Source organism: Danio rerio, chromosome 17, assembly GCF_049306965.1.
Source record: "Danio rerio strain Tuebingen ecotype United States chromosome 17, GRCz12tu, whole genome shotgun sequence".
Classification (NCBI taxonomy): domain Eukaryota; kingdom Metazoa; phylum Chordata; class Actinopteri; order Cypriniformes; family Danionidae; genus Danio; species Danio rerio.
Window position 1 is genome coordinate 38,880,001 of NC_133192.1, and position 20,026 is coordinate 38,900,026.

A 20,026-nucleotide genomic window follows, 5' to 3' on the forward strand; every position below is an offset into this window, starting at 1 on the left:
ACAAATCCGTTCTCCAGGGAAGGGCTCAGGCTGGAATCAGAAGTGGACTCTGCCTTACAGCCCGATTGGCAGAAGAGCCCATTTTCCACATCTCTCTTGTCCAGCGTGGAGTGGCGACCTTCAATCGATTTGTTTTCATGCCTCTCAACTTCTCCATTCTGAGACTGCAGAGATGACTGGAGCTCCGCCTCTTTGTGCTGCTTAGCCATCAGCTGATTCAGTGGCCCGTAACACGTTACCTGCAGCAGAGAATTGCGTAATCTGATTGGACGATCAAGCTTCTCTAATTGTTTTTCAACTTCAATTTCTGATAAAAAATACTGGCTCCCGGTGCGGCATTAAATTTAATATTTTATATTTCAATCCCTAAACTGTCCATGCACAACAATGGAAATTCTAAATAATTACTACTTTATTACTAGACCAATGTTAACATCTAAAACAAAAACAAACAAAAAACACGTACACGGACTTTTCCCTAACTTGACTTATGTCCAACACATATTAAATGTCAGAATATTGACTAAAATATGACATTTATGTTAAAATGAACATATTTAATGTTACTTGTGAAATGAGTGATAACCAAATAATTCAAGCATGAATTACTGTATTAGACTAAACTGTGTATGCTCTTTTAGCAAGTGAAGATGACTCAATTTTAAAATTTTGATAACATGTCCTAGAATTGATAATTGTTATGACACGCTTTTCATCAGGCAGTTTGATGATCTTGGGAGTCTGGAGTTTATCACACTGAACAGCAACACAATGGCAAAAGCAACGCTATGGGGAAAAATATTCTATTTTTATAAATCTAACCCAATATAAAATGAAGATTTCAATAAAAATGCTCTAAATATAAACTGCATTTCCAGAAGGGTTCCTGATAAAAACCATATACCTTCACTTACTTCAAAATGATTATCAATCACAGTATAAAATAATAAACTAAAGAGGAAGACTCAATTTGCAGTAAAAAGTCAAATCTTTCATTTGCAGTCTAGTCTCTGTCTTTCGTCTGCTCAAGATCCGGTGTCCTTGGCTTGACATCTAAACGGCCTATCTCTACCATCTAATCTAATCTGAAACGAAGACGACACAGACGCTCACTTCCTACACATTGAGTGTAATGTGAGCACAATGTTTTCATGCATCTGTCAACAAAGAAACACAAAAATAGCACAATAACAAACTTCTTCTGCCTTTTACTCTTTAATGGGCAAAGAGACAAAAGCTACGAAAATTATTGAAGTACACAAATTAAGGTAAAAGTGCTGGTGTAAAGTCATATTTAAGTTTTTGCTTGTGTCTATTTTGAGAAACTAAAAGAAATTGTATCTAACTTGCTAACAGATGTTTTCACTGGATAACACTATCCAGTTCAGAAGATTTGAATGATTTGTAGTATTTTTAGTAGTATTTAGATAGTATTATTCTTCATGTAAATTCAATATATCTATATTTTATTATAGTATAGGGTAGTTATTAATATTTTAAAAAAATGAGAAATAGTTGCACCACCTTCTGGGTAAAATTGACAAACAATTAAATTCTATCTATAGAAAAAAATCATACTAAATTTATCAAATGACCTTTGAATAGTTTTTTCTATTGTCATGAAACTGGCCTTGTAGATTCCTTGGATCATACAAAGAGCATTGATATAACTTATTCCCTAACTCAGTGGTTCTCAAAGTGGGGGTCGGGACCCCTTGAGGGGTCGCGGAACAATGAAGGGGGGTCGCCTGGTGATTTCCAAAAATCTACTTATTATTATTAGACCATAAGAATTAACATATTTTATCCATAACCAACTGAAGAGAAAAAAACAGCCGTTTATAGTTACTATAGTAGCTTATTTACTTGTTCTATTGGATTGCGACCCCTGGGGTAAATACATTATTTTAAAGACAGCAATAGCGTCAGATGCATCAGATTGATTTTATAACACCAGGTTAAACTTTCTGGCCCATTTACAGCACTGAAATACATAAAAAAAATTAAACTAAGAATAGACTATGGTCTATTGGTGTGTGTGTGCGCCATTGCATGCAAGTTTTCTGTATTTATAACCACCTCAGGGGATATTGGGGGTCGCGAGTCACTGGTATTGTTATTTTAGGGGTCGCGTGCTGAAATGTTTGGAAACCCCTGCCCTAACTGACACGACTTCCATCTTGAATTAGTTTGAAAATCTGTTGTCTTGAACTCTCCATAGTTCATTAACCCAACTTCCACCAAAATTGGCTCAGACCATGCTGTCAAAAAGTTATAAAATTTTCCCGTTGCTTCGTAGCTTGTTGCCATGCTTGTTTATGATGTGGCCGAGGGCTTGCAGCTATATTTATATATGGTATCAATGTTATCTGTATATATATATATATATATATATATATATATATATATATATATATATATATATATATATATATATATATATATATATAAAATTATTATTATTTAATTTATTAATTAATTAAAATGTATTAGCATTTACTGTTTTATTTGTCATTAATCTTACAGTGTTAATTTAAATGCAATCTGAATCTATCATATCTGCTACTATGAAAATGTTGAGGTACGGAGGATCATTTAATGTCTCTAAAACAAGTCTCTTATGTTCATTAATTTAATAGAAAATGCAGCAAAAGCATATCTTTAAATATTTTTACAACTGATAATAATTGTTTGGCATTTGAGTAGATTTTGAAATGTCAGTTTTCAGCACATTTACTCAGGGTCACATGATCTTTGTTTTTTAGTGTTTTAATTTTCAGTGTCTCAAAATCTTTAAAGATTCAAATATACTGATTTAGAGTAAAAAGTGACATTTTAATTCTTAAATATAAGGCTGAACAATATATCATTTGAGCATCGATATTGTAATGTGTCTATCTGCAATAGTCACATCACAGGATTAGATTGTTTAAATAAAGATTAAAAGATAAAGATATTATTTAATATTATTTTCAAAATCACAATGATGACTATGTTCTTTTACATATTTAATTGTGAAATGTTGTTAAATATTGGTACACACCAAAAACACAAAAAGCACTGTTTATTTTATTTTATTTATTTTTTGTTTGTACATAAAGCAAGGACATTCTGGAGAAAGTCTTATTTGTTTTATTTCGACTAGAACAAAGCAGTTTTACATTTTTAAACACCATTTTAAGGACAAAATTATTAGCCCCTTTAAGCTTTATATTTTTTCGATAGCCTACAGAACAAACCATCGTTATACAATAAATTGCCCAATTACCCTAACCTGCCTAGTTAACCTGGTTAACCTTAACCTTAACCTTAAATGTCACTTTAAGCTGTACAGAAGTGTCTTGAAAAATATATAGTCAAATATTATTTACTGTCATCATGGCAAAGATAAAATAAATCAGTTATTAGAAATTAGATATTAAACCTATTATGTTTAGAAATGTGTTGAACAAATCTTATTGTAATACAAAAATTGAGGAACAAAAAAAAACAGGGGGACTAATAATTCAGGGGGGCAATAATTCTGACTTCATTTGTATATGCTTGTAATTTATTATAATTTATGCAGATGTACTGCATAAAAAAAGACTTGATCATGCCAATGAATCTAAATTAATTAATGGTGTCCTAATAGAGCCATACTAATCATTTGGTGAATTTTTATTCATATTGCATTATATATTGTAGCAAAACAAAATATTGCAAAGTCAGATTTTTCCAATAACGTTCAGCCTTAATTATAAAGTTGTCATGATATTTCATATAATTTTTTGTGATTTTTTGTTTTTTTAGGATTAATAAATAAATACAAAAAAAGTTATTTAATAAAAGTAAACAGGAAGTTAAAGTAAATGCTGAAACTTTTATTCCAGTATGTTGATGTACTTCAGATTGAAATAGTATATTGAGTAGGGGCAGAGCTTTCTTTGTGCGCATCATTTCCTCATATCAAACTAACGGTAAGAGGGGCGTAGTTAAGAATATTGTGACTGATGCCATCAAACTGATGACAAATGTTATCAAATGGGCAGACTTTGATTGAAGATTACCAAAACAAAAACAAATTCAGTAGATTAACTTACAGAGATTCAATGTCCACCTAAAGAATAACAATGTGCGCAAGCAAAATAAGCATTATAAATCTAGCTTTCACACATACTTTAAGAGACCTTCTAAAACTAGAAGCGTCTTTACTGTTTAATTGATCAATCTACTGACAAAAAACATCAGAAAAAAAATACGATTTGAATAGTCAAGTTACCATTTGGTTTACGTTCAGATGAAAGCCCTCTCAAGTCACGACAGACACACAAAGGCCTGCATGTCTGCATATCCTGTACTGCAAATAACTCATCTAAAACCTCGACAGATATCACTCATCAGCATCAACCACCTGCTTAGCATGTGCAGTCGAAGCCAGACTGACACAAGAGGCTGGCGAAATGCAGACAAACAGACTGGGAGGCCACAGAGAGATGAACCTCCAGTCTGACAGTGGCATTTCTCTTTAGAGGAGCAGCTGCCGCTCCGCCTCGCTGCCTCGAGATGTCAAAGCCGCTCTCATGAAACAGAGATTGAACAGCGATCTGACACGACGCAACCGTTACTCGACAGACACTGAGAGGAAAAGACCATTTTCTGAAACGTCTGTTGGACGGTTTGCTCTCGTGTTAGTTCTCAATGTGTATGCAAATGCTGGAAGACTTAAACCAGTTAAGTTGTTCAACAGCATACCTTTGACAGTTTAACTTGTCATAGCAAGACTCTGGGTGATGGTGGAAAAGTTGACTATGAGCGGGGTTAGCGAGGCGTGCCGCCCACAAATGCTGGATTTCTGGGTTTTGTTCAGTTTATTTCTTTCCGTTTGCTTCATTTGTCATTCGGCATTACAGAGAGGACGTGGTATGGGAGGAATGTTCTGCGTTTGACTGAGGTGATCCGGTGCTGTGAGACAAATGTGTGTGTGTTTTTTTTTTAAAAGCGCTTCCTTTGAAAAGAAAATAGGGGCATCTGTTGAAAAAAAAGTGCTATAGTTAGGTCATGTTGACATTTCGCATTGTTCACACTTGCTGTTATGGAAATGCCAGCTCTCACCACTCTTTTCCCACTGTTCAGATGTCAAAAATGCATTGAATGATTGTTTTTATCAGCAAAGTTGAACTTTTTTTTTTCATTTGATCTGCAGAAGAAGACGTTTTAGTAAAAGTAGGTTTCAAGGGTCGTTCACATATGTGAAGTTTATTTATAAACTAATTTCAAGAGGATCACGTGCTTATGATTGTCCACGGCTGGTCCCACATCAGCTTACGATTGATTGACCAATCAGGTAATTCCTAACTCACTATAAACAAAGACTATAGAATACACAAGACGTGTCTCTTGTATAGTTTGGAATGAAGAAAAGTGTAACGGTCAATGAATGAAGCCCCGCCTACTAGTACAGGAGCCAATCATCGATCGACATAGACTGACGTTTCTCCGGGGGAGAAGCTCAGACCTGACGTGAGCTTTTACGGCAGTTGGGTGGTCAACAAACGCACTGGAATCTCAGTGAGTACTTGTTTTACAGACATCAGAAAAATATCCAAATAAAACAAAAAAAAAGTACATCTGTACTTTTAAAAGAACCAAGTGCACTTGAAAACAAATGTTTTCTGCTTTTGTAATCTGTATGAAATGAACATAAGGTACAGTCCGCCAAGCACACATCACATGACAGCAACTACTCAAACATCTGCAAACTTGTAAACAAAGAGTTGCTGTGATTTCTGGAGGAGGTTTGCCATCAAGACCAAGTTGTGGATTACTTCAGAAGACCAATGCAATCAGACGATCATTATTCAGAGGATGATAATGTGTGATTTCCTAACTTTTCAGCCTGTGACCCCCAAAATGACAATGCCAGACTCGCGAGCCCCAATATCCTCTGAGGTGGTTATAAATACAGAAACATGGCATGCAATGGCACACACAAACCAATAGAGCCAAGTCTATTCTTGGTTTAATTTTTTAAATGTATGTCAGTGTGGTAAATGTGCCAGAAAGTTTAATCTGCAGTTATAAAAATCATTCTGCTGCATCTGACGCTATTGCTGTGTATTTAATATAATGTAATTACCCTAGGGGTCACAATCCAATAGAACTAGTAAATATATAGTAACTATAAATAAATTTTTTTTTTCTCTTCAGTAGGTTATGGATAAAATACAGTCATTCTTATGGTTTAATAAAAATAAATAGATTTTCGGTAATCACAAGGCGACCCCCCCCCCTTCATTTTCCCGCGACCCCTCGGGGCATCCTGACCTCCACTTTGAGAACCACTGCCATAAATGAGGTTGGTGTCATGTTTCATTTGAGTGCGCTTGGCAAACTAAAAAACTGCCAATTTTGTTTGATTCAGACGTTTAGAAACGAAACTTATGACAGTTGTTGTTCGTTTTATTGGTGATTCCAAATATGTAATGTAAACGTAAGCCTGGCAAACAGTTTTGAAGAATTTGATGTTTCCCCATTTAGACAGAATGCCCGAGCATACTGCTTGAGAGGTGTTTCAAAGATGGCCGCCAAGTAAAATGACTTGCCTTAAAGGGACTTTGCTATAAATAAGTTTCTTAACTCAGTATCTTTGTCTTGAAGGAAAGAAAATGAACTTTTGCTACTTGTTCAAACTATGTATTTAAAATAATTTAAAACAATATAATTCTTACACATTTTTTTGGGACAACATTGTTTTATGTTCAATCCACTTAAATTTGTAAGGATTTAGAAAATTAACTTAATTTCTTTTAAGATTGTGTAAAACCCAGGATTTTTTTACAGTGTTTTCTTTTTTAGAAGTGTTTTTTTCTTTCTTTCTTTTTTTTACTTTAATATACACGTATACTGTACAAGAGAGTGTGTTACAAAATATCCAAGAATATATGGTAAACCTTTCCCTTTGTGGAAATCCAGCAACTGACTGATTGGACGAGGAAAATATGGCAACATTTGACTCCTTTTAAGTGTGCTTTGAGTTGTCTTTGTGCTGGAATATTTGCTTGCACCTGGCAACCCAGCGGTTGATGCATCTATGCTCCATCCCTGGTCTCTGTTTACTTCCTGTGTACAGACGTCATAATATTTCAACCCAAAAAAACGCTTTGAAAGGTAACTGTGATTCAGTTCTAAACATAGATCAGCTCTGCATTTACTGAAATTTCAGTATTACTGAATCGCAAATATGGACTCACTGTTCAAAGTCGATCAGCTTCACTATTACTGTTAGCTTTAGTTATGGTTATCGATTTGAACAAACCCTTAAAGTGATGGTTCACCCACAAATGAAAATTCTGTCATCATTTACTAAGCCTCCACCCATTTCAAACCAGTTACTTTCTTCTGGCGAACAGAAATCTAAATATTTTGAAGAATGTTGGAAATGTGTAACCATTAACTTCCATATGAGGAAAAATTTTTACTATAAAAAATTGCGTCACGTATCTTTTTAAGAGGAGTATATTTTAAATAACTCTTGAAAACTTCGGAGAAATCTTCCAATGATTTATCAAATTATTTATGGACTTTAAAATCCAAATTGTGGGGGTAAAAACAAAGACAACTAATAAATCATTCTTTAGACTGAGATGAATTATTGGGATAGAAAGTAAGTGACCACAGAAAGACATAGAGAAAAAAAATCAGTCTGCTTGTGAGTAAATCGTTTAGGTGTATTTCTATCCCATAGATTTAATCCCTTTAAGGACACCGTAGCAGCACACTAGCAACTACTCAGTATACCTTAGCAACCACCTATCAATGCATTACCAACCATCCACTTTACCCAAGTATTGTGGTGTTTAATTTTGTATGGGAACTCACACTCACTTCCAAAAAAATAAAAATGCCCTCAAGTTCAATCGAATACAAAAATGCCCCGGAAACTGTGAAACAATGGTGTTGGCTGCGGTCCGGTGATCAAAACAATGTGGTATGCTTTGATATTAGCACCTTCCTTATGTGACCTAGAAACAAATCCCCCCCATGTGTATCTGCTGCACAGAAGTTTGGAAATACGGATAGGCGGCATGAGGGAGGGTTGCTTTGTAAATCCTGTGTCTAAAAATAGCAGCGTGGAAAACAATGCTGTTACCATTCAAGATCAAAACAGATCAGATTTTCCGAGTTCCGGTCATCTCTCTTGATTCGCCATTAAGAGCCTGGTCTTTCTTCAAGACACCAAGATGTTTCAGCGAAGCAGTCGAACATAAGAGCGCCAACAAAGTCTTCCACATCAGCAGTCAGCACCTCTATGAGCGATGACTCAAACATTATTCTATCTGTCTTCACGTGGCTTACATTTCACAGAGTAAGACATCGCTCTCCTCGCAGGACCGCAATTACCTGTTGAAGGAACGGGATAGCGGGATAATACAATCAGAAAGTCCTCAGGGGAAGGCAGGAGAGGATGTGGGCCAACCGAACATCCACATGCCCTGACATGCCCTCGTGGATTAATTATGCAAGAGCTCGGATTATTTTCAAAAACAGAAGTAGTGGCTCCGGAGAAGTGGGGGGACGTTTAAGAGGAAGTGGACAAGAACTTATTGCTGGTTGTTCAACTATTATTTAAAATGAGTTCAATTAAAAAAATTCCTGAGAGTTTTTTTGGAAGAACTTAACTGTTTTATGTTCAATCCACCTACATTTGTAAGTTTGTAAGTAAAGTTAATAGATCTGTGTTGGGACAACATGACGGAATTGTGTGGAACCCAGAATTTGCTGGGTTGCTCTGTTCCACACAATCGATTTGCGTTGGGGTAACAGAAAGGAATTAATTTAAATTTTTAGTTTCGCTAATTTAGGTGGACTGAACATAAAACAGCTCAATTGTGGGCGGACTGGGGCGGACTGGCCATCTGGCAATTCCGGCAAATGCCAGAAAGGCCGGACCTCTTTTTAAATGTGGGCCGGTCAGTTAATTTTTTTTATATGTATTGGTTTTAAGTGCAGGCAGCTTTTATCTCTTGCTAGATGTGATATTATGATGATGATGATAGTAAAAAAAAAAAATAATAATAATAATAAAATAATAATAATAATAATAAACGTAATAAGCATTATTAAAAATAAGCATTTGGCTCAATCGGCGATGGCCGCCTGATTTCAAGATGGGCCGACCCAATCCGAGGTCACCCGGACGTAATCAAAATCTGGCAAGAATGTCATATTATTTCACCATCTGTACACCAAAATAAATAGTGAATGTGCATGTCTAGGGGTGGGGCTGTGTCAGTGTGGTAATGGGGGCTTGTGTGGCTACAGTGCCAGGGCTGAATTTTTGTCCCAGTCTGCCCCCAACTTGATGAAAAATGAAAACACAAGACTTGTGTTGTTTCAACTCATTTTAAGTAGTTTGAACAAGCAGCAAATATACAGGGTTCACACACATTTTTACTACTACAATTCCATGAATTTTCCATGATTTTTCCAAGATTTGCAAGTAAATTTTCATGACCTAATGTTTCATGCAATGTCTGCATATGGGTGGTAAAAGAAAAATAATGCATGTTCAAAATTATTACAGCATATCGTAGAAAACGCAACAATCGATTTAGTTTCGATTTATATTTATATCTATGTAAAACTGATTTAGATAATGCTTACACCACACCAGGGATGTCCAAGCTCGGTCCTGGAGGGCTGGTGTCCTGCTGAATAAAACTCCAACTTAGTTCAACACACCTGCCTACAAGTTTCTAGGATACCTAGAAAGAGCTTGATTAGCTGATTCAGGTGTGTTTAATTGGGGTTGAAACTAAAATATGTAGGACACCGGCCCTATAGGACCGAGTTGGACCCCTGCATCACCCTAATAATGTGAGGGTATGTGATTGGCCAAGGACAGAAAAGAAGTAAATAACCTATATTCAGGTATTGACCTTATTTTAAAATGCGGAAGTGCGCCTGTTTTCGCGATTGTCTTAGAACTTCCGATTCAGTCACCTATGGGAGAAATGACTAGGAATAATAAACGACAGAAAATGGCCAAACTACTTGCTCAACAAACAAATGTTTGCATGACTACACAGACCAAGAAGCATAATATAATAAGAAAATATTAAATTGCAACTTCAAGCAGCGTAACGAGCAGTTGTTAACGTCAAAAAATGAATGGAAGTGAATGTGACCGGAAGTCGCGAGACAAAAAGATTCAAATGGCAAAGCCCGCTCGTCAGCTGAGAATAAGGTGAATACAGATATCTGTTTTCCATGATTTTTCTAAAACTTTGGGTTTTTTTCTGTTTTCCCAGGCCTGGAAACTGCCAAAATTCCATGACTTTTCCAGGTTTTCATGACCGTATGAACCCTGAACATAATATTTGAGTATACGACTATTCCAATGAGAAGGGCAAATGGTGCATAGGGAGTTCCCAAGAGCCGGGAGAGCTATTCCCAATTGGCCCAGTCCCTAACAATGGTCCTGAGTGATTTGTCAGGAATGTGCAAAACAAGCTAGAACACAAACATGTTTGCTATACACCGACTGTACACATGTATAACTCCTTTACAATAAATGTAATGACAGACCTCAAAAGCCTTGCTATTGCATTTTAATCATGGTAATCACAACGTGGATGCAGGCGCTAAATGCAGGATCTGAAAATAGTTATGGATGATCTGAAGAGTTTGAATTCAAAAACCTTTAAGTGCCATCTGAAATTTTCTTCTAAAATGAGCAGTTTTCGCAGACTCCTATATTTATGCTAATTAATTTTATATTAAAGGCAATGAAAATAATGTATTAATTGCTATAAAAGTGAAATTACTTAACCTATACGTAGAAGCCTGAGGAAAAATTTACTTTTTAGGAGAAAATTTCAGATTGTACTTTTCGCATATAGACAACACCCATAATGCTATCAGCTGATATCTGTATATTTTAATATTATTTGTTATAATCTGTACAGTACAAAAAAATGTAAATAATTATGGTATATTAGAGTTGTTGGTTGATCTACTTCTACTAGGCATGAAAGTTTTGATTGTTGTCTTCCACGTGACGTGACATGTTATGCACAGCAGACACACACTTTAGAAGATATTATGCTAGAGACAACTGATAAATGTACAGTTATTTTTTGAAATCTTGGTGTTTTCTTGAAGTTTGTTTTTCTTTGGTTAATGTGTTTAAATCAAATAAGCTGTCTGTTGTTTTGTGTACTTGTAAGTGTGTTTTTTTTAAACTGGCTCAGCAACATTTATATAAAAGTTTTAATAACCGCTCTATACACTGTACTAGTTATCAGTTTCCAAATATAAAGAGTACTGGCCAACAGTTCCACATCTCTTCCATTCCATGTGTGGAAATATAAATTTATATCATCTAATTTCAAATTAACAATAATCTACGTATAACTAAAAAGTTATATTCTCTGGTTTTTAATTATATAATTTCATTAACATTCCAGCTAGGAGGGACATTAACCTTTTGTCTTTCTGATCACAGGCTAAGCCAAAGTAATGCAAATTGTCAGTTTTACAGCATGGGGCGTCTATTGTTTTCTCTTTTCGATCAAATGGTCAGGCGGTTTCTGTCTCCAGAACATGATGAGATTAGACCTGAGAAGCAGTTTACCCTGCCGACCACAACTCTTGATTTGCATACTTTGTTTAGCTATATCCCCTCCTCCTCAGAACACAATATAGCCATGAAATCTTTGACTAATTCAGACTATTTTGCAGACCTGTGTGAGACTTGTGAAAGAACTTGCAGACTGCGGACCTCTAGTAGGCTCTTGCAGACACATTGGACATTTTAAAGACGCTGTATGACTGCAGATTAACCAACACGTCTCAATAAAGGAATTCTGCTTGTTTCGAGTCTCCTGGACTGGGTTCTCTCTTCTCTTTTCATCTCATTTATTTTTTTACAACAACTTGGTGCCGTGAGCCGGATAGAGACTGAATTCATCAAATTCTCAACAATTTGCTACAAAAGACTGAAATCCACCTGGAATTCAACTTGAACCTTCAAGATCAAGGAAACTTCTTCAGACGGAATCTTCAGCTCAACGGCAATTTAAAGTCACTCAGCGGACGTCACAAATTCTCAACTATTTGCTGACTGCAACCCTGATGAACATTGAAGCTACCTGAATACAAAGATCAGATCACTCCAGACTGAATCTTTTCAGCTCAACCTCGATTTGGTGAGTTTCACTCTATCAAAAGAACCATACAGACCAGTCTATACACATGGTTATTCTCTGCTCCATCAGAGAAAAGTTAACAAACAGCTGCAGGGTTTGTTTAACAAAAAGCTATCCTCTATTTCAATAGAGAAGTAACAGTTTATCCTCTGTTCAGACAGAGAAGTAAAGCCTTACGTGCTATTTTTCTTTTAAAAAGTTTATCCTCTCTTCAGAGAAGTTAAGCCTTATGCGCTATTTTCTTTTCTTTTCTTTTGTTTAACCTCTGTTCAACCAGAGAAGTTTACCTTTAGCTATACAAGCTAATTTATGTTATCTCTTGTTCAGGCAGGAAGTTTTAGCAACATGTGCTAATATTGTTACCCTCTGTTTCGCCAGAGAAGAAATTACTACACTTTCATCTGAAAAGTTTTAGTATTTTTACTTTGTGATAATAAGCTCACAAAATGTTTAGACAGAATACAAGACTGATCACTACAACTGAAAAAGGTAGTTTAAAAACTCCTTTATTGTCAGATCAGGATTTCAAATCGCTGCTACGACAGCACATGGACTCAATAACAGAGTCAGTCAGACTAAATTTGACAAAGAAATTTAGCATTGACCCAGATGATGTTTGGACATTAGATGAATGCAAGAAAGTGCTTGATGCATGCATTCGCAAAAACAATGTAAAAGGCATTATCTGCTGCTACAGAGAATTCAATTTATCTCGAGCTAAACAACAAGCTCAAGCTAAATCAGAATTTGAAAAACAGATCCAAGATCTTCATGCTAAGATAACCTCATTAACAAAACAACTGAACCTCAAGAAATCAAAAACTGACATTGAAGAAGTTAGTCAGGCTGATAACAAACATCCTGAATTACAAACTGTCTCTGAAACAGACATTACCATCCAGTCAGTAAATGATATACCTAAAGGTTCAGTGGAGGTTTGTGGTGCCAGAAGATCTAAGAGAACTGAGAGTTCACACAACAACACTCCTGTTGTTCAAATTCAAACAGTTTCCAGAACACTAGGACCTAGAGAAATAGACAGATTATCTCAAAGCTTACCATCAGCACGCACAAATTTTTCAGAGTTTAGCAGAGCACTAATCAGCAAAATGCGTCTTTATGACATGTCATTAACAGAAGTCACCCAGCTAATGTCTCAAATTCTCACTGAATCTGAATTCAACAGTTTTGAGCATACTGTGACCTCTAAACTACAACATGCCAGTAAGGATGATTTGAGAGAGGGTGTTTTGAAAGCTCTAAAGAACATTGTTGGCCCAAAGATCGACTGGTCAAAAGTGACTTGTTGTGTGCAAAGGAAAGATGAATCTGTGAATGAATTCACTGAGAGATTTTGTCAATCCGCCATAACTTACAGTGGATTAGCTGATAATTCGGACAGTGTGCTAGATGATAAGGGACCCCTAGTCCGCATCTGGTCAGATGGCCTTGCAACTGAATACAGACAAGCTTTGCCATTTCTTAATATCACCTGGTCTTCCACCACTCTCAGAAATAATCTTAACAGTTTAGCTTTGTGGGAAAGAGACTCTTATATCAAAGACAGAGTCAGATTTGAAGCAGCTGCCACTAAGGTCAACACAGAAAAGACATCAAATCATAAATGTCTTAGGAAAAATATCTGTTGTCATTACTGTGGTAAAAAAGGACATTGGATGAGAGAGTGTAGAAAGAATAAAAAGAACTTTAAAGAGATGAACAGGGTAAATCAACTTCTGAACAGTTTGCTAAATGCCCTCAACATACCCCTCCCCTCATCACTAAATCCATTGAGCTGTCCACAAAGATGCTAACCATTTTTGGCTGTGAGTGCTTAATGTCCCAGTTCATTTACAATTAAGATGAAAGACTCTTTGTAAAAAGACACAAAGGAAACTTCTTCCTTTTTATTGGGGAACTCTGCTTAAGTCCACTTACAGCCTTAAATGTGTTTAACACATTTTCCAATCACTACCCATTCAATGTTATGATGTCTGATAGGACTGATATTTATTGAATGATAGTTTGTGTCTCACATTTTAAAAGTTTGCCCACCACACTCAGGGACAGAACAGGACACACAAACCAGTGAGGAGCCCAGGGCAGAACTGAAAGCAACAGGCTTCAGGGGCCGCACCCTGTGGTGAAGACTCCCTTTTCTTTTTGTTTTTCTCCCCCCATCCTCACCTCACTGTTTTATAGGTGTCATAACTTTAAGATTAGGAGACAGAAAATACACAACACTATACGATCACCAACTTAACACAACCACTATACGATCACCTGAATAACTAGACACACGAACTATGATCATACAAGTCTATGTATGGATACTGCTGGTCTGCTGTTTCCTTGTTTTCTTGTGTGCAGGTAAACACAAACACTGCATCTTCTCAAGAAACACTCTAAACCAGAGCATCACTACGGAGATCCAGGAATGACAGGAAGTCATCAGATCAACTCTGTGCTGGAGAAGAACCACAAGAAACACACCTCACAAAAGACTGAACACTATTCACAAGCCATGGACTTTCAGAAGATCTGCAGTTTAACTACATGATTTTTGTGTCATCATGTAGGATTTATGACATTACAACTGATTGTCATAAACGTGTGAACAGTTTTGAAATCTACACTTACATCTACGTAGATATTGAAATGACACAGAATAAGTTAAATGTGCCTGTAACTTTTCAAGTTACATGACTAGAAGATGGGGCTTCTGTTATCAAACAGAAGCCATTGAATGGTTTTAGGAAAGCTTACAAATTTATATTTTTTTGTGAGAGTTTTTAAATAACTCTCAAAGGGGGAACTGTGGAAATATAAATTTATATCATCTAATTTCAAATTAACAATAATCTACGTATAACTAAAAAGTTATATTCTCTGGTTTTTAATTATATAATTTCATTAACATTCCAGCTAGGAGGGACATTAACCTTTTGTCTTTCTGATCACAGGCTAAGCCAAAGTAATGCAAATTGTCAGTTTTACAGCATGGGGCGTCTATTGTTTTCTCTTTTCGATCAAATGGTCAGGCGGTTTCTGTCTCCAGAACATGATGAGATTAGACCTGAGAAGCAGTTTACCCTGCCGACCACAACTCTTGATTTGCATACTTTGTTTAGCTATATCCCCTCCTCCTCAGAACACAATATAGCCATGAAATCTTTGACTAATTCAGACTATTTTGCAGACCTGTGTGAGACTTGTGAAAGAACTTGCAGACTGCGGACCTCTAGTAGGCTCTTGCAGACACATTGGACATTTTAAAGACGCTGTATGACTGCAGATTAACCAACACGTCTCAATAAAGGAATTCTGCTTGTTTCGAGTCTCCTGGACTGGGTTCTCTCTTCTCTTTTCATCTCATTTATTTTTTTACAACACATGTTTGAGTCTGTCTGTTACAATCACAGAGGCTAGGTGGCTAAGTGGTTAGCATGGTTGCCTCCCAATCGATGGTTCGAGTCCAAGTGGCCTTTTTGTGTGGAACTGGTATGTTTTCCACAAGCTCATGTGGGTTTCCTCATGGTTGTTCCAGTTTCCCCCACCGTCCAAAGACATACGATATAGACTAATTGAATACACTAAATTGGCCATAGTGTATGTGTTAATGAGAGAGTGTATGGCTGTATTCCAGGACTGGGGGTTCATGAGTTCATGAGTGTACTCTTTGTGCTGGGTTGCGGCTGGAAGGGCATCTAAAACATATGCCAGAGTAATTGGCGGTTAATTGACCCTCCGCTAGGGCCAGATGGAATCTGCGGATGTTTTTTGCTATTTCTGTTGAGAATTTTGGTAAAAGTTGGAATTATTTTGGGAGTATCAGAACTAAACCCTTAATATATAAAATAAAAAAATAATATCTTTTTTACTTTTATTTAATGTTTAAAATGCAAATCCAATTAGATTCACTTTATTTGGTAAATAAAGCAAGTTTGTCATATAATATATCTAGTAAAACACAATATAATATTACTTTACAAACTGCATTGTACATAAATCAGATAAACATTTTGACATTAGTCAATAATATTACTGAAATTAAGTGAAAAACTGAATAAATATAGATTTACATACATTTACCAAAGTAAATGAACAGATCTAATGATGGGCTAAAAATCTGCGGAAATCTGCAGAAAATCAGCGGAATTCTGCACGTGCAGATTCCGGGTGGGCCTACCCTTCGCTAAGCCACACCTGAAAACCGCCACACACCAATCGTGGCTTAGCAACTGTAGCTACAGTACATGCAAGAGGTCTGTCAAGCTTTCGAAACAAGCCAAAGCGTTGTGCATATGGATTGTGCATATAGATACCCGGTATCCTAAAAGTTTGGACAGGGTGGTGGAATTTTATTCCCTTTCCAAAACCTAAAACCGAAGGTGAGAAGAGGATCAAGCTGTGTGAGGGACGCTAAAGGAGCGTAGTTAAGTTTTGTTTTCGGTATTCCAACCACATTCAGTGATAGACGGCAACAACTCACACACCTCTTACGTTATCCTAAAATTATCTAAACTGTGTTTCCTACAAAAATACAACGCAGATTATGATTCCCAACTGTCTTTTTCTAATTTTTTCGCTCGATGTTATGAGCACTGCTCCGTTTAAGCCCTCACCATAGTAGTCATGCTAATAGCAATCATATTTCCATGTTTCAAGCAACAAATATTTGTAATTACATATCAACAGAACAAAACCGAGCTGTGATCACAATCTGAGCACTTGTGATCATTATACTTCACCCGCAGCTGTTTTTCAGTCATTTATAACCCTCATGTCCATGTCAGAGCTACAAATCACTGATGTTTTCGTCGGTCTTTTGGAGATTTAGTCATTGCTGATGATGTTATTTTGGGTTAGTGTCTGCTTTTATTTACTGTTGGATTGATATTTGCTGGTAGGGAAAATCAATTTGTTCGCTTCTTCTATTTGTACTTTGATTTGCATATCAATAAACTAATTTTTTCCACCTAACTGCAAATTAGAATAGAAACTGTATAAAAACCAGACAAACACACTGACAGTTATACAGTAGGTACTGTACATTGTTATGGGTCAATGATGCTAATATTCGGCAAAAATCCATCAATTTCCTCTTTCTGGCTGTTCTTTCTATGAAAGAATGATGTAGAAGCACTGTCCATGCGTGTTTCCTCGTCGGTTAGTAACGCTTTATTTTACTGCACAAACAGTCTATTTTGAAATAAGGCTAATTTTAAACTGGCTTTTGGTTAAAAAAGAGAAATCGCCGTTTAATTTGTTGTTTATTATTAGATTATTTTTAAATGTCACCTCTCCTGCTGTGCATGAACTAAGTTGTTGAATGGTCAACATATTAGCTAGGCTAGGCTAACCTAGCTTTAGTTTTGATAAATTATTTTCTAATCGGTTGCATGTCGTGAATATACCCCTGTAATGCATACTGCAGTCCTTTTTTGTCTTTTGTTTTTGCTTTCTCGGTTATTTCACCTGTTCACCAAAAACGACTAATTATTTCCCTGGCAATGTCCGACACAGGCGCATACATATTGTAATAGATGTGCCAGGCACGAAAGCTTGACAAGCGTGACAACAGTAACTAAGGAGGGCGGGGCTTAGCGAAGGGTCAATTCCATTGTGGCAACTGATAATGTGTTTGATTTTCAGTCCGACACTGGGGTAAAAAGTTTTTTTTTTTAATTGATTAGTGCATCTTTACTTGCAGAAAACCACAAGGAAACATTACAATTGTATTTCTTTTTCCAAAACATTTACAAATCTCAATTCTAAATTCCTCTATTTTGCAGTGAAAACCACCCACAACACTGCCCACATCTTGTCTTCGCTCTAGCATTACCTCTTCCAAAGCCCTTGTCTGCTGCGTCTAACAAGCTATATCACGTGGAAGCTTGGTCTGGTTGATAAATCTTTGTGTTATAAATCGCTTTGTGTTAAAAAAGAAAAACAGAAAAGAAAAAGGACTTTATAATATTTCCTTAAATAAACAGACTTTATCACAGCCACAAAAAGACTGTGTTACTAAAAGCTGAACAACACTCTTTCAGCCTAGGGTGGAGCCAGTATGCACTTGAAAAATGATTTGGGACAAATATGATGCAATTTAGTGGAAACCTATGCGAGTGGTGCTCTGTGGCGCAGCACAATTTAAAACAGCAGGAGAACACAGATAGAAAACAGTGTCTTCCAAATTCATCAGCGCCGTCTGTCCTTCAGTGCACACGAGTTGGGCAACAGCACAACACATATTTTCAGACACTCACAGAACATTATTGAAGGCTAGGATTTCAAAGCTATTAATCGGTAGTTGATGATTATGTAAAATTAGATGTTCAAAATGCCATTGTTTTGTCCTACAAGAACAGAAATTCTAACCGTCCTAAACATTTTTTTCAAACAGCAAAATCATGGCCAGAATCATATAGTGTGTGGCTGTCCTGTACTTTTGTAGATTTTTTCTGTAGGTTTCATCAGGTCAATTTTAAGACTTTTTAAGACCCTTTTAAGTCCATTAAGAATGTAATTTTAGACTTATACAGGGGTAAACACTAAGGATTTTTTTTTTTTCTAATGACTCTGTATTATCATCAGGAATCATTTAATTGTTTTCAGTTGTTCTTCCCTGATTAGAGAATTTAATGAGGAATTTGCTGTAAAAGTATTTAAAAGACGTTGTGAATTGTATCTCTTTGCAATAAAAAAAACTTAAATATAAAGAATAAGGTTTTATTGAGGTGTATTGTTGGTGATTGAATACACAGTAAAAAAATGGGGTGCTGGAAAAATACGTAAAATAACGGATATTAAATTACAGAAATTAACTCAAAAATTACTGGTAAATTTCTGTAATTCAACCTCTGTTATTTTACACTAAATTTCTGCAATTTAACAGCCGTTATTTAATGCTTTTTTTTCCAGCACCCCAGCAGCCGGAAATAAACCATAAAATTATGGATTTTTATTTTTTTTGGTGTAGATTTCAGCCTGATTAAGTACATTTTCTTGGACAAAGCAACCTTTGCTTTGACCTACAACACAATATTTCAGTGTATTTAAAATATAGTTTTTGAAATTTAAGACATACGACTTTTTAAGACTCATCGTACACCATGTATACAGTACTTTGCTTCAGATCAAAGTTTGTAATATTTTGATTCTCCTTTTCAGATACAAGGATAAAGATTTTGTGATCCTACGATTGCTGAATTTAATGCTAAACTTAAATTGCAATACATTTCCTGCATATTTTAGGCACAGTTTTACATTCAAAAACATTATGGTATTCTTGTGCTAGTCTGATGTGCAATGTCACACATTGTCAATACACATTTTCTATACAATGTGTGATTCACGTCACGTGACGTTAATGACAACGTGCATTCAAAAACTTGTTTGAACTAGGCTACGTGAGTTGTATCAGTCACTAAACTTCTGAATATTGTATATAGTGTATGCATCTGTTATCATAAGTACATACAGCTTAGCATTTATTTTCAAACAGTTGGCTTCATTTTCAAATATGATACAGCAGGCTATATACACTACCTGACAAAAGTCTTGTCGCCTATCCAAGCTTGGAGGTCTGCATCTATAAATCTCTGCAATGACTCAAATAACTTATTAATAAACTCATCTGTAATGGCAAAGAAAGCGTTCTTGCAGGACTTCTAGATTCTTTGGATTCATCTTCAATGCCTCCTCCTTGATCTTACCCTAGAAATGCTTAATAATGTACATGTTTGGTGACTGGGCTGGCCAATCTTGAAGCACTTTGACCTTCTTTGCCCTCCAGAACTTTGATGTGGAGGCTGAAGTATGCGAAGAAGCGT

General features: G+C 36.1%; 1 protein-coding gene across 8 annotated transcripts in view; it reads right to left on the reverse strand.

The window, feature by feature from the left end:
- The window catches only part of dnmt3ab (DNA (cytosine-5-)-methyltransferase 3 alpha b), a 117,360-nt gene that overhangs the window by 75,827 nt on the left and 21,507 nt on the right, over nucleotides 1-20,026 (reverse strand). For all 8 annotated transcript variants that reach the window (XM_073927265.1, XM_009293199.5, XM_068214409.2 and 5 more), the window contains exon 4: nucleotides 1-239. This exon is cut by the window's left edge and continues 95 nt beyond it. In XM_073927265.1, coding sequence (XP_073783366.1) covers nucleotides 1-239 — 239 coding nt within the window. The remainder of the gene's footprint in view (nucleotides 240-20,026) is intronic.